Raw genomic sequence first — 16,937 nt, forward strand, 5'->3', positions numbered from 1 at the left:
AATCTATTTTTAATATAGCAGCCATCTGTACATGTTCAGAAATTTGCTACAATATATGTTTGAAATATATTTATAAGCTTGTATAGTAAATACATTTAAAATGCTTTCACATGTTCCAGCTTTTTCAATAGGAAAATTGGAAACACACTTTGACGTGCAACGATTCGTCTACACCACAGCAGTTTCTATAAGATCAAACCTTGTTATTCTTATTATCACTCGTTACTAACCTTAAATGGTGCTCCAACCAATCAGCTTCTAACTGTCACATGACAGTCAGGAGCTGATTGGTTGGAGCACCATTTAAGATTAGTAATGAGTGATAACATGAATAACAAGAATATCAATCCTTGATAAATCTGGACTCCTATTTGGTGCCAAAAACCTGGGATTGTTGGAAAATCAGGAACTTGGATAAGTACGCTAAGTGCTAACTAAGCTGAGGAATAAAATGCCCTTGTTTTATGGATTGTATTATACAGTTAAAGATGTACTGAGCAAAGTACACAGGAACAGGTTTTGTCATCACTGCCTCTGGTTGTCTATGTTATTAATAAACATATAATAATGAACTAGATGTTCTTGTTAAAGAACTAAATAAAGTCAGTTAGAAAAATAAAACACGTACAGTATGCCCATTCTGAGTCTGAACAATACCATCTTACTTACAGATGAAAGGGTTGAGAACTAAACCTGGCCTAATGAAGCATCTCCGGAACATTTAAATACTGTGAGCAATAGTTCCTCAATTATTGTTCAATTAAAATGGATAATTCACACTAGGTAAATAATTTAAATAACTATCCACAACAAATTACAACTAGTGGAAGAGAAGAATTTAATGGGTGATTGTAAAAGGATTTTAACCCAGAATGCTTACTGAGATAAAACTCTGTATGCATACAGATTATAATGATTACTTGCTGTAAGTACCTCTAACAAAGGACATAATTTAAGAACAAAGAAAACGTAATTTTCCAAACAGTAGGTGTATTTAAAATAACGAGAACCTTAAAAGGTGGGATGAGTCCTTTCTATGCATATTTCTCTATAAACTAAGCTGTCCCTTATCAGCATGGTATAGTTGGCAGAAACACCCCCTTTCTATACTGATTCAGCTGGCAAGTGGGACATATAGGACAACTAGTTGTAAGCAAGGGGGTGGGGCTGACAACTGCATAATGGTCACAGTTGCTAAGCAACAATCAAGATAGTAGTCAGAAATAAAATGGTTTAAATTAGACATTTCCTGTGAATAATTCAAGATTGCTTTAATTAACATGAATCTTAAAAAAAATTAATATTGCACAATAGCTTAACCTCTACAAAAAATTTACATATATTTTGGTGATGTTTTGGGAGATTAAATAATAATCAAATAAAAACATCATGCGGTTTGAAATAAATGCAGAAGTGTATTCATATAGTTTTGCACATTCCAAGCCATGGAGTACCTGCTGGAGCTACAAGTAGGCAACTAACTTGATCAAAACTTGCAAAAATTTGATTTAATTAAAAAAACAAATATTGATTAATGTTCAATTATAAATGCAAGTGTGATTCTATCTGGTTAGTAGCAAGAAAAATATATATTTTCTATCACCTATGTATCTAAAGGAAATGTCAGCATGTCATAGAGAGGGCTCTCTGAATCAGTCATGTCAGACGTGCACTGGAAGGGGTGGGAGGGATCCCTGGTTCCACTTCAAAATCATCACAGTCCCACCCCCTTCTTTATGCCATCTAATTCTTAGCCCACCCACTTCACTAAGGAAGCGGGCAGCATACTGGAGACTGGCTCACTCTGGATGAGTGCCCCAAAATTTGGGACTTTCCTGGCCATTCCAGGAGAATTGATTACCATGGACTTCAGTTATTTTGATTTAAAGACCAGTGCTCATCCATAGATTTATTTAAAATCTGGACTATTAGGCTACATTGAGAACTGAGTTTGGGAAACACTGGCTATAGTGATCACCCTAATGACCTGTAAATGTCTGTAAATGTACTCAAAGAACCCGCTAATCTTGACTAAGAGATACTGGCCCTCATTCAGAGGCGGTCGCTCTTTTTTTTAAGTGTGGCCTCCTGGTTGCTAGCTAAGCTGTGGGTTACCACCCACAGCTTAGCAACCGACCAGGGTGATGGTCACAATGGTCAAGACCATCACGACCATCGAGGCTTGCGGTGAGACCCTAAGGTTGGGTCTCGGCAACCGCAAGCCCCAGGGAGCTTCCTGCTCTGATCGAGCAGGAAACTCCCCACTGACATCACTGCTGATGTCAGTGTGGCCGCCCACAAAATGGCAAGCGTTCTGTCAAAATGGGGCGAGCTGATGATCAACATCGACAGCCGGCCCTTTTGTAGTGGGCTCCGGAGCGAGGGAGTTTTTCTCTCACTCCGGGGCTTGCGCATGCCCAGTGCTGCCACTGCGCATGCGCCGGACCAAAACATTGAGCCGGTTGCGAGCGCTCAGAGCTTGTGATCGACTCTGAATGAGGTCCACTGTATCATGCCAGGCAGGGGCGTCGGGATGATTTTATGTTTGTTTGGGTGCTGTCCCCGCCCTCCTCCCTACTCTCTTCCCTCCCCTCCTCTCCATCTTACCTAAGCGATGGATGCGGACTGTCAGGGGCTATGCTTTATAGTAATAGGCTGCACAGTGGAGCCCCTGCACCACACAGAGAAGGAAGTGTAATGTGCGGTGTTTTGAGTTAAAGACCGCACATTACACCTCCTCCGTGCAGTGCAGGGGCAGTGCAGCCTATTGCTCTAAAGATGCACAGCCATGACAGTCCGTGGCCGCCGCTCCCATGAAATGTTTGGCGGGGAGGAGAGTCACCTTCTTGCCCTTTCACCGTTCCATCACTCATGATGCCAGATATGTAGGTGGTATAAACATAAAGTTTGTGATTCATTTTTTATGTTTTATTCTTTACTTATGTATATTCCAAACTAACATTATTGTATATTTATAACAGATTGACGTACCCCTTATATTTATTTGATATACCATGGTTTGAGAAGCCAAGCTACAGATTACTCCACCAAAGCAATGTCAGGAGAAATATTGTAGATAAACATAGCTGTATACATACCCACAAGGGACATCTCGGGCACAGTGGCGTGATATGGTCCATTAAGGAACTCCGGTGAGTTGTCATTAATGTCCTGAACTTTAACTATGAATTCCGAAGGGGGTTCCAAAGGTTTGCTTGTATCCCTATCAACAGCCTGGGCCGTTAATGTGTATTCAGCCTTCTCCTCGCGATCAAGTCTTTTCATTGCATGAATATCTCCAGTTTTGTCATTGATCACAAAGATTGTGCCAGCTCCCTCTCCAGAAAGAATATACTTGATTTTGCTGATCCCAGGATCCAAGTCCGTGTGAAGCTAAAATTACAATTAGCATTCAGTTAGTGCTGCAGCTATCAATAAGATACATTTGCAACTGTGTTACATTGCCCTAGAGAATTCCATCAAAGATTAACGCACTATTGTCCAGGTAATTGACACATCTCCAAATGAAGCAGTAATTTACAATAATACTCAAAGTATTTAAATAAATTGAGAACCAGCAGCAGCATTAAAATGTCTAAAAGGGCTAAAGGTAGACTTTTCGAATATATAGAGATTGTCATTTTCACATAAAGGGGGAGATGTATTAACCTTCTAAAGCTGACAAGTGGAAAAGTTGTCCATAGCAACCAATTTCAAGATATCATTTGTATAAATTATTATTATTATTATTATTATTACCAGTTATTTATATGGTGCACACATAGGGTCTGATTCAGACCCGCTCGCAAACGCTATGCGCTCGCGAGCGGGTTGATGTTAGGCAACTGCGCATGCGCGAGACCCGGCTAGTGACTGGCGCTCCATCATTCCAGGTCTCACACCAAAAGGGGGCGGCTGTCGATTTTGATCGACAGCTCGCACCGTTTTGGAGGCGTGGCGTGGGGGTGGCTTCTCAAACTGAGGCGTTGCCATGCGAACGCCTGCCGTTTGTGGGCGGCCCCACTGACATCCGGCCCCACTGACATCACCAGTGATGTCAGTGGAAGAGCTTCCGGCTCTATTAGAGCCAGGAGCTCTCTGGGGCTTGCGGACATGAGACCCTACCACAAGGGTCTCGTCGCAAGCCCGATGGTCGCGATGGTCTTGACCATCGCGACCATCATCCTGGCCACAGGAGGCTGCTCCAAAAAAAGCGTCCGGCTCTGAATCAGGGCCGTATTCCACAGTGATTTAAAGAGAATATCTTACCATTCACATCTGTCCCTGCTCCAGTGGAGCTTACAATATATTCCCGACCACATGCTCACACACATACACACTATGGTCAATTTTGTGGGGAGCCAATTAACTTACCAGTATATTTTTGGAGTGTGGGCTTAACCCGGAGCAAGCACAGGGAGAATATACAAACTCCACACAGTTAGGGCTGTAGTGGGAATCGAACCCACGACCTCAGTGCTGTGAGGCAGTAACGCTAACCATTACACCGTCTGTGCTGCCCAACATGCTATGAAATGGTAGCTAGAAGCTGATTGGATGCTATGAGGACTGTATCCACCTGTCCACTTTATAAGGTTTGACACATCTACCCAAAAGTCTATGAGCGATGCGATTACATTTATGAGCAATACAAAAATAAGGATAAAAAACGGTCATCGCTGTCTGGTTACAGTGGGCATAATTTGGCAACAGGATATAAGTGCTGATGTTATTTAGCAAAACTGGGTGGCTCATAAACCTATTGTTGCTGAATTGTGCTAGCTGCAAACAGCAAAGATGAACATGTTTGCAGTTGTCTTTTCCGATACCCTATTATATATGCCTGACCGTGTAGAATAAACAAATGTTGTTGTAAATGTCATTGAAATCTTGTGTTTATTGTTGCACATTAAAATTTAACTTGCATATAATGTTAACAGTCATGGTAGATTATATTTATTCAGTAGACTTTACATATTAATGATATGCTCGTATCCGTGATTCTGTGAAAAATAATGTTAGAATTAGATCTGTTCATAAATGCTACCTTTTTATATATGAGATGATATATTATAATTATTGTGCTGTTTCTGCGTGGCCATGGCCTGGGGCAGCCCCATATCCCCCTCCAACCACACATTTACTGCCATGCTCACAAGTCCCTGTTTTATTCTGTGTCACGTGGACTATTTCAGTGCTCTGATCTAAATATTCCTTCCCACCAGTGGAGGCTCCAGAGGTGAGGCTGCAACATAGTCCAAGATTCAAATAGAGGAGCTACACCAACTGCCAGTGAATCCCGGCCAGTGAAGTTTGGCAGCATTTGGAGCGGCAGTTGGTGTGGCTCCCCTATTTGAATCTTGGACTGCGCTGCAGCCCCACCTCTGGAGCCTCCACTGCTTCCCACTATACGATGTCTCCATGTCTTAAAATAATGGTAATATGGTCACCATTGCTGTTGCACTTTGTGATCAGGTTTATGTAGGCTAGTGTACATTCCCTTGGTGACCCTGGTCTATTTACAAGGTTCGTCATGGCCAAAGGCATCTTGATCTGTCTCCAGCTATGGCAGCAGCAGTGTTTCAAGTGAGTGTTGCAGAGCAAATTCTAAATGTCTCTTTAGATAAAGGTCCCTTTCCATGTCTGCCTACAAGTTCTATTCTACAAACATGTATGCACACACATATATTTGCCTTAGAATACTTAGAGTATAACCCTGACCTTATGTATGGACACTGAAAGAGCTTGTTTCTGCTAAATCAAAACCTTGACATTTCCTGACCTCCTTACTGTCCATATTCAAAGAGTAAAAATTAGACTAATGTTGACTTTTCTAGGGCAATGCCCTTATTTAATTAGTAAGGACAGGCTTAGGTGAACTGTGTCTTTTTTTTGTATCGGATAAAAAGGAAATATGTAATGCTGCAGCTGGCACAAAAATGACTCATTGCCGTTAGAGAATTACATTGGTGCATAAAATATATTTCTAATTGTAACAGCTGATATTCTAATTCAAATGAAATGTCAACTCATTGAAAATCTGGGTATGGTGATCTCCCCATCTAGCAAAGTAATGCGTGTCTCATTCCCTTGACACTGACCATTCTTGAAATGATCTCACCATCCTCAAGACCCTGCTACTTCTGCAACAGCTTATATTCTATCCATAGCTGACACCTCTTGCGCTGAGAGCACTTATTGTATGCCTGAGGACAGTCAATAAATTGCATTGATACATGTGTCCTCATACACGGTTACTGAAGTCGCGGCAAATAGCTCCTCTCGGCTGACGCCAAGCGTTTTTCTTGTTTAAAAAGTTTTTATTTGCATAAATAAAACAACTGGGAGCAACTAAACTACTCTACCAGATTACACTGAACAATATGTTGTGTGACATTTGTATATTTGTGTGCGACTAAGGGTCTGATTCAGCTATTCAATGCTGAAAGTAGATCCTCGATTAGGAATCTGCGCGCGTGTAGGTTTCGTTCTGCGCATGTGCAAAACATGTCCTGCGTGATTGCACGCAGCCCCTGCTATGCCGGGTGTGGATTGAAAGATCTACAGCAAAAAGGTAGACATTGTCTAGATAGACACCAGATGTTAGACAGTCAATAGGTCGACATGAACAAAAGGTCGACATGGACAAAATGGCGACACACTAAATGTCGACACATCAGAATGTCAACAGGTAAAAATGGTCGACATGGTCAAAAGGTCGACATGAAAAAGGTATATACAAAAATGGTCAACACGTGTTTTTTTTTTCTAACCCTAATCTTCATCTAACCCTAAATCTCCCCTTGGTATCTAACCCTAACCATTGGGGTAGGTGCCTGACCCTAAATGTCCCTTCTAGTGCCTAACCCTAACCCTCCAGTAAGTGCCTATCCCTAACCCTCCCTACTGGTGCCTAACTCTAACTGTCAGGGTAAGTGCCTAACCCTAACCTCCTGGTTAGTGCCTAACCATAAACCTAACCCTAAAAAAACAAAAAAACATGTGTCGACCATTTTGTATCTACCTTTTTCATTTCGACCTTTTGACCATGTCAACCATTTGTACCTGTTGACATTCTTACATGTCGACCTTTAACGTGTCGACCTTTTGTCCCTGTCAACCTATTGACTGTCTAACATCTGGTGTCTATCTAGACATTGTCTACGTGTTTACTGTAGATCTATAGACCAGATCCTGCTATGCCTCGGTCTGATTGACAGGCAGAGGCATTTCAGGGGCAGTGAAGGGCAAAGATGGCTGCCGTTCCCAGTAATGGGGTTGTGTGGTCCCCGTTTTCTGGAAGTGGCAAAGCCATGATCTGCATCCATGGACACAGTTTCCAGGACTCATAAACCGGCAAGCCTGTGTAAGCTGAAGCATACTCAACTGGCTGGCTCCATCCACCATTTGCAACCAATGATCGTGATGATGGTTATCCCAGCCTGAGACCTTGGTTGCAGAGCTGAGATAGCAAATGCAGCAGGGGGTGTCAGATACATCCTGCTGCATTTGCATATTTGCATGGATGGAATTGCAAAGCTGCATGTGTGTGGCTTTGCAATTCCGTCCTCTGCTGAATCAGCCCCAGAATACGCCTGACATTTATTTAGCAATACCCGGTATCACTGGACTCCTCAAATAAAAACACAGGGAATGTTACACATGAATTCCATTATTATGGTCTGCAATGCTTTGGAAAAAAAAAAAGCATTTAGCTTGCACAAAAATAGATGCATACGGTAATAGTAGTGTTTGCACTTAATATAATAACTAGTATATTGGACCATGTGAATGCCAGGTTGAGGGGTCTCTTCTCTCTGCACCACCCCTACACTTACCCCGGCCACTTCTCCCTTCTTTATTTCCCTTGCTTGGAAGCCTAATGCTTATGTCAGTCTCAAGACACAATCATCAATTCATACTTAGATAACCCTTAAGTATAGAACTGTGGCCCTGATTCAGAGGCGCTCGCTATTTGCAAGCGCTCGCTCTGAATCAGGGCGGGACGTTTTTTTTTCCACTGGCTTCCAGGGCGCTCGCTAACTTGTGGGTGACCACCCACAGCTTTAGCAGGTGGCCTGGCGATTTTTCGCGATTATTGCGACCATCGGCCTTGCGATGAGACCCTTGTGGTAGGGTCTCGTCCACCGTAAGCCCCAGTGAACTTCCTGCTCTAATAGAGAAGGAAGTTCACTACTGACATCACTGGTGATGTCAGTAGGGCCGTCCACAAACTGCAGGCGTTCTTTCAGAAACACCTCCGTTTGTCCAGCCACCCTCCCTGCACGCCTACAAAATGGGGCGGGCTGTCAATCACAATCGACAGCCACCCTGTCTTGTAGTGAGTCCCGCAGCACCACTTGTGCACACTGCCCAGCCATCGCCCACTTGTGAGTGCTATGCGCTCGCGAGTGGGTCTGAATCAGGCCCTGTGGGCCTGATTCAGACCGTTACGCTATCTGCATATGCTCGCTGGATGCGTATACAAATTTGTCAACATGACGCCACGGGAAGTGAACGCTCACCAAGGTATAAGCACGCCCACCATGTCCTAGCGAGCGGCTTCTTTGTGTATGCATACGCCCAATCGCACAGGCAGAGCTGCCCACCAGCAACACGTCATCTCCAGGAAGTGTATTAAAACATTGGTAAATTGAGCACCATCAGATGTGAACGCAGTGCTTGAGGTAGCTTTACACTACCGCAAGCATTGCGAGGAAATCAGTGTTAAAAAAAGGCAAGTGACGTGTACTATGACGCTGCCTGTTAATTATGCACGCATCTAAAATGGCATTGAAACACTCAGGCATGCCTGCGCTCGGATCTCCAACCCCCCGTTATTAATGTCCTGCCCCTGTTACCACCCACAAACGGCCTCTCCTGTCACTCATTACACTGGGCTGTCTTTGCAGTGCGAGCGAGCGGTATGCGATCGCAGTGAGTAGTTCGCGCACGTGCAGAACGAAGCATGCACTTGCGCGTACTCATATCATCGGGCCGCTTGCGAACGCACGCATATAGTGAACGGGTCTGAATCAGGACCTGTATATTAGAAGAATATACAAAATGTTGTTATGTTGGTCGATGGGAGGTAGAACTTAGATTAAATATTTAGAATGGGGGGAAGAATTAATTTAGCTTAGACTCTCATAGTGAGCTCGGACCATGACATGTTTTAAAATCTTTAACCACTAATTAACTCTTCGAACTTTATTCTGGAACTTTTGGCTTGTGAATGCATTTCCCGTACTATCAGCCTTGATCATAACAACCACCAACATCAGAATTCTGTCACTGACCCGCTCGGCTAATAATTTACTGACATACAGTTTACTGCAGACTGCACCAATTAAGTTAATTAATTTTCTACTTGTTTCTAGACATTCATAGAAACTGCTACAATGTGCAATGTACTGATGGTTTAGTAACATACTGTATATATGTAAAGTCAATAATTGGAACAGTAAAAACGAGAAGGAAGGGAATATATTAGAGGTCAGCAATAAAGAAAGATGAAGGTTTAGCAACTCATGGAGTCTGGCTTTTATGTATAGAAAACATGTTATAATTTATACTTCATGGAACAGAAATGTATCTTCTGTTTTGTACTCCTGATTATTAGCTAAGCTCCAAACTGCTACATTTCCTAATGAATTTACAACACTCTGAGCCGTATTCAATTTGAGCCGAGCTGCGATGCTTTTTCGCGGCCCGGACTTTCCGCCTACATCACCTGTTTGGCAGGCGGAAAAGTATCGCGCGCATGCACGCTTTACCCCGTATTCAATTTGAAAATACGCAAAAACGACACCCGGCGGAACTGAAACAGGCGGAAAGTGCTGTCAGATTTGGGGAAATCAGCCTGACACCCCCCAAAAGATGCTCTGACAAGGCTATGGTACCCCCTGATTTGGCTTGTTGAAGGTATTTGGTGTTTTTAAATGGGCTCAATAGCTGCTAAATAGCATTTTTCTAGACGTGGTGCAGAATAGTATACAGGAGTATTTTTTCCTGAAAATAACTCATCCCAGCAAATTTGAAAAAATCATGATAAATCCACCTTCCGCAAGCACCTGCAATCCAAAAAACTCTTGCGACATACTTGGGGACCCCCCCAGAGTCAAGTTCGCTAGTTTTTATCTTTGTCCCCCAATTTTTTTCACCCCCTTTTTCAAAGTAATTTTTAGGGGTGTCCTTAAGAGTTTTTTTTTTTTTTACACAGTTTACCTTTGGAGGACTGTCTGAAGGCTGCACGGGGGTTCCCGCAACGTTGCATCCCAAAACCCCAATTCTGCACTTTTTTTCGCCTGCCATTCAAGGGCAAAACTTTTTCACCTATTACATTTCATTGACTTTCCGCCTAGGTGGAAAGTCTTTCAATTTGAATACGGGGTAAAGCCAAAACAGGCGAAATGACGTCACCCGCAAAAAAGTATCGCCAAAAGCACTCGAAAACGGCTATTCGCTCCAAATTGAATACGGGCCTTTGTGACTTGGAAATTGTGCAGTAACAGAAATATGGATAAAATCAACCCTCTCAAAACTCAATGATATTTTTTAAAGATTTAGATCATAATAAAATGCTTATTATACTGTACATACAGTACTCTACCTACGTTTATATTAGTATTACTAAAGCTGATCAAGTATGTTGCAATATTGGTAGCGATATCCGGCATTTGGTTTGATCTGCCGCAAGTGTGCATCATCATGAAATAATAAGTGTTGCCCCACTATAGATACATTTGCCCCCTGTTAGCAATCAAATAATATTGTACCCATATTATAATTGTAAAATAGTATGACCTCTTAATGTAATGTTAAAAAAAAATGTCCTCTTATTATATCATACATTAATTTGTCCCCTTAATTAGATTCATAAGCAATATTTTATGTTTGCCCAATAATGATTGTATTCAGGATTGGAGTAACTATGGGAGTATAGGGGAAATCCTCAGAGTTCCCCACTACCTGAGGGCTCCACCCCCTTGTCTAATGGAAGGTTCCAGAATGTGCACTGGAACATGGATGATGGTGATTAGTTTGTATCTATGGAAACTACAGGACACCAAGATTTGCCCTCCTGCCAATCAAAATGAGTGAATCTTAACAGATTTACTAAGATGTGTTAGGAGATAAAGCGAACGGTGATAAGGTACCAGCCAATCAGCTCCTAACTGCCATTTTTCAAACACAGCCTGTGTCATGGCAGTAAGGAGCTGATTGGCTGGTACCTTATCACAATTCACTTTATCTCCTAACACAGCTTAGTAAATAGACCCCTGTATGTTTTCTTGTGTGAAAAAAACATTTAAAATATAGCAAATTGCAACTACTGTAAGGATATACTATGTATGTAGTTGTAAAAAAAAATTAAAAAGTTCCCCCACACTTAAGTCATCCCAGTGGTTATAATTTAGACAATTAAACTTTTTTTACAGTGGCATTAATATATTTATTTATTAAGGATTATTTATATAGTGCATACATATTCTTCAGCACTTTCCAGGGAATACTGTATTTGACCATTCACATCAGTCCCTGCCCCAGTGGCACTTACAATGTATATTCCTTACCACATGTACAAACACCAGGGTTAATTTTTGTTAGGAGCCATTAAACCTATCAGTATATTTTTAATTGAGGGGGAAATCTGAAATTACACAAGCATGAGAATATACTAACTCCACACAGTTTAGGGCCATGGTGGGAATCGAACCCAAAACCTCAGTGCCAATCATTACATCATACGTACTTGGCTTTTACTATACCTAACATAGGCCCTGATTCAGAGCCGGACGCTATATGCGCTCGCTGGTTCAGAAAAAAGGGGTGGCTATTCCAATTAACCGTTCGCTCTTTGCGTTCTGTTGACGCCTCTATGTTAGAACGAGCGAACAAAACTTGTGGTCCTAATTTTGATAAAAACGCCCCCTGGCCGCTCGCATCATACGTCATGTCCGCTATTTATTAGATTAATCGAGTACATCGAAAGGCGAATGAACTGCTCGCTATTCTTGTGGTTGGTTTTTCCTACCGCAATCTTGCGAGCAGTTCTGACTATAAAATTAGCAAGTGACGTGGTCGATGATGCTGCTGTATTAATTATGCACACCCTTAAAACGCCCCGTTTTGACCTTTAGGCACGCCTGCGTTCGGATCTCTACTCCCAGTTTTCAAGCACCTTCTCCTGTTACCACCCACCAAAGCCTCCTCCTGTCACTCAAATTAGCAGGCATTCACTATTTAGCGAGCACACAATTTTCGGCCGCACTGACTGGTTCGCGCATGCGTATTACAATCCGTACGCATGTGCAGTTGTGCGAACATCGCTAGGAATGAACGAGCGGCCGCTTACGAGCGGCTCTGAATGAGACCCATAGTTCTCATTGAGGTTTAGACACTGGCTGGTGTGTGTGGGGTCCTCTATCATGAGAATAGTGAATTAATGTGGTATATATAGACAGGATCACCATCACTATACTGCATTCCCAGGACTATGGTGTATTCAATATAGTGCATAATCTGGTAGATTATAATGTATTTATTGTAGATATTTATAAAGGAGGCCAGACCATGCACTGTAGCATCCAAGTTGTCTGCAGACTATGGACCTCATTCAGAGGCGGTCGCAAGAAGCGATCGCTCTCTCTGAAACAGGGCGGGTGCTTCTTTTTTTCTGGTGTGGCCTCCTGGTCGCTAGCTAAAATGTGGGTTACCACCCACAGCTTAGCTAGCAACCAGGGTGATGGTTGCGATGGTGATCACCATCGCGACCATTGGGGCTTGCGACCAGACCCTAAGGTTGGGTCTGGGCACTCGCAAGCCCCAGGGAGCTTTCTGCTCTGATGGAGCAGGAAGCTCCCCACTGACATCACTGATGATGTCAGTGCGGCCGCCCACAAAATGGTAGGCGTTCCTTAAGGAACGCCTCCGTTTTGGAAACCACTCCCCCGGCCCGCCTACAAAAAGGGGCGAGCTGTCGATCAACATCGACAGCTGCCCCTTTTGTAGCGAGCTCTGGAGCGAGAGAGTTTCTCTCTCGCTCCGGGGCTTGTGCACACGTAGTGCAGCCGCTGCGCATGCGCAGGTCTACCCATCGACCCGATTGCGAGCACATCGGTGCTTGCGACTGGGTTTGAATGACCCCCAATGTCCTCTGTAATGGTTGTATAACCCTCTTTAGTGACTCGCCATACTCTTTAAGTATGAGCCCTTACAACTGCATTCCCCTGATGGACACTTCATGCCCCAGTCCGACACTGATTGTATTCATAATTAATAAGTGTACTGAACATCCTCTTACACTACATTCTAAATAGCCAGATAGCTTAAACCACATGTAATTTGTGCTATCTCAGAATCACCTCTGTTTGGCCAGATGTCTTGGGGGTTATCAGGAAATTTGTCTAACCACAGCTTGATAAATCTCATAGTTTGTATTCTACCATGTTAAAAGAAATCAGGTCAGCGACTCAAATATGACGATTTGATAAAAAGCGATTTTGCCTTTAGTAATTCTCACGGTTTGAAAACCACAAAACAAATCGCGGAAAAAGAACAGTGGTTTCACTAAACTGAACTGCAGTAGGTTTTCCCCCTTGTGTCTTCTTACAGATGGCTAGAGAGATTTATGGTAAGAAAGAAATTAGCATTTTTAGAGGACTGTGTATTTAGGCTAAGACAAAATGTAGTTACTGAGTTGGTTAGTGTGGCATTGCAGGACAGCTCCGTGTTACAGTTTTCAGGAAAACTTCAGCATGTTGATAATTTGAGAAGAAACCTCTCATGAGGTCTTAAATTGCCTTTAACACTTGCAATCAATTGAAAATGGTTTACTGCAGGACTGTGTGTGTGTCTGTCGATTCAGATAGCATCAAACTCAATAAATATGCTAGTTGCTGAGTCTCTTGTTACGGCCAGTGTAAGAATATGAGTGTAATTGGACAGATTTTATATTACTCTATGTGACATCTGTTCTGTGGGATGTCTTACTTCCATGCCAAATCTTGAGCAAACGAGATTATTCCCTGTGTGTTAATATCTAAACAGTTACAAAGAAACACTTAAAATGATTTGAAAGGCAAAAAGAAGATTAAATGTCTCTAAAAGGTTGCTGATATTCGGTAATGTAGATTTTGAAGAACAAGCAAAGGCTGAGAAGAATTCAAATCAAATATACAAAAATATACTGTGCACAATAACATGTTACACTGCAGTATGTTTAATAAAAACCACACAACTTCCGAACTTGGAAGCTAAGCAGGAAAGGGCCTGACTAGTAATGAGGTGTGAGACCCCTCAAAAACCTCAGGTCATGTAGCTAGATCCCCTTATGATCTCTGTCTCCCCCTTGTGGTGAGAATAAACTGAAGACCTCCTGCCACGGAAAAGGACAAGCCACACCAAAGAAATAACACCAACAATATGTGACATCCCCAAAGGAAGGATACTCTGATATAAAATAAACATATACTATACATCTCTTCTTTTCCTGTCCGTCCTCCAAGTTTAAGTTTTCATATCCCATAATAAGAAATGAAAGAACAACTTATACAAGGTTAATATCCGTACAGTCAGACAGCACCTCCTATCCCCAATGTATGGCTCAGCAGCCTATTTTCATCTGGACATTATTTACACATATCCATTTTTTTATTAAAACTCCCTATACAGTTATCCATTACATACCCTTTTTTCTAATTCACAATGGTATTTTTCATATATGTTAACTACCAACATAACCTACTCCACACTTTCCTTGTACTAGCTATAATAACATTAATATTATAATTTTATATTTTATATTTTTTGGAGCTGGATTTAGAAGGTTGTCAAGTATGAATATTGAAATTATTATAGGTACAGCTGTGCATACACTATTGTGTATGATATCTTTATGAACCTTATGTTGGACTTAAAGCCTGGTCATCCATTCTCATTTATTATGGAAATGTTTAGACACAGGCATGACACTGACAAGCAATGGGATAGGAGGAGGAGCCGATACATGCTTATAATAAAGACGTTACTATCACCACCTCACAGCCTTGACAAAGCCCGTCAGACAAGAATGGGTGAAATGCGTTAGCCATGCCCCCTTTGTTTCAGCGTTATACCAAAGTAGCACTGAGAAAGGAGTGCACACTCACTGCTGGATTGCCCCAGCCCACACCCGCCTGTCATACAGCAGCTGCCTCAATATTTCTACCCTGGTCAGAGACAAACGGACATCACACCAGCACTGTGGAGCGGGCCACTGGAGCAAGCAGATGTGGGATTACATTGACACACTTGGCAGCCGAGGACCAGGAGTGACAGCAACAGGAACGCACCTTCTCTAACAAGCTCCATCGCAGCATTTGAGGTAGGAGGTATGCGCACAAGGACTATTAGATACCAGACTTGCAAAAATGTGTCAATATCAGTTTGTTGTTAAAACCTGGCCTCATCTCAATTATGAACAGCTGCTACAACAAATTACATATCATTTGATAACTTTCTAAAACGACAACATGTTGCTCACTAACTTACTTATATTGTATCTTTTACTGCATTCTATTTTTTTTTGTATTATTTGTATATTGTGCATATCAGTTTTAGAACAGTTCTATTGTCATGTTTGTTGCCACTTTTTTATATATTAAATGCAACTTTATATATACCCACAGCATTATTATACATATGTCTCTAGTTTGCACCAGTCAGGCACACACCTTTTATATTCATTTTATAACTGGTGGCACAGGAAATGCCACCAGTGCCTGTGGCAGCACTACAGCCCTAATCATATTCAGAAGAGGACCTATTTATGTTGTTTAGCGCATTACACCACCCATATCCATATCCAAAGTTCAGTGAGGGCCCATTGATTGCAAAGCTGGCTATGTATAGGTAGATGTAAGCAGTTCCGGAATTTCCACCCTGTGCTTGCCCCAACAACTAAACATTTGATATCATAATATCACACTGAGGGGGCGGGACCACAAACACCAGGAAGTCACTGCTTACCTGTAGTTACAGCCCCACTTGCCCACCTCTAGTTGCAGCACTGGATGCAAGCAGAAATGCACCTATAGCCAGGTGAAACTTTTTCGCCTAGAGCACACTGATGATGATGACGACGACGACGACGACGACAACTAGTAGCAAATTCAAGTATACGGATAGGTGGCCTGTGCACTGTAACGTGTACAACTCTGAATATTAGTGAATATACTGTACATTTTTTTCCTTGCACATAATGCAGGGGCAAATTCACCAAATTCCCATCCAACTTAGTATTAGGCTCAAAAAGAATAATCCTTGTTAAAGAATATACAATATTTGTACTTTATAATTAAGCACCTGTCTATAGTTAGTAGATATGTGCAGCCACATCTTTGCATACTCGGAAATTGCAGAACGTTACCCTTGCTGGTGGCCTGTAGCACTAGGATGATCAGAGATTACAGTCTGTAGAGTTTCCAAGTAATCAACCATATATAGAGGATGTCACTTGAAATTCTATGTTCCAGTTTCTGCTCAAACTCCAGACAATGGTTTCTGCTAGCACTGTCAGGGGTGCGTTTTCCCTCAAACATAACAGCTCAGAGCTTGAGACCTGCAAGATGTAGGGAGGGGGCTTATTGCAAAATATATGTATTCGTTTTACTTGGAGATGTTCTGTACCAGATAACTGTAGCTTTTTGGGCAGTTTTCCCTGAATGGGGATAAAACTGTAGACTGTAAAGCTATTTTGTAAATGGAGTTTTCATCCTTTCTTTATAGTTGGTTATACACAGTCTCTAGTAGCACAAATGAGTTTTTAGCAATCAAAGAGCATGGCTCCCATAGTACAGATGAGTCCATATACACTAATCCTCAAATGACACTAAATAGCCCTCTTTGGTACCACAGAGTTTGCGAATTAGCTGCGCCATACGTCCCGCAAGAGA

The 16,937-nt window shown here is 42.1% G+C and overlaps 1 protein-coding gene across 2 annotated transcripts in view; it reads right to left on the bottom strand.

Moving 5' to 3' along the window:
• Positions 1-16,937, bottom strand: part of LOC148500833 (cadherin-8) — a 434,715-nt gene that overhangs the window by 232,144 nt on the left and 185,634 nt on the right. For both annotated transcript variants that reach the window (XM_088451277.1, XM_088451278.1), the window contains one exon: positions 3,099-3,393. In XM_088451277.1, coding sequence (XP_088307403.1) covers positions 3,099-3,393 — 295 coding nt within the window. The remainder of the gene's footprint in view (positions 1-3,098; positions 3,394-16,937) is intronic.

Source organism: Taudactylus pleione, unplaced genomic scaffold (assembly GCF_031769625.1).
Source record: "Taudactylus pleione unplaced genomic scaffold, aTauple2 ptg000545l, whole genome shotgun sequence".
Lineage (NCBI taxonomy): Eukaryota > Metazoa > Chordata > Amphibia > Anura > Myobatrachidae > Taudactylus > Taudactylus pleione.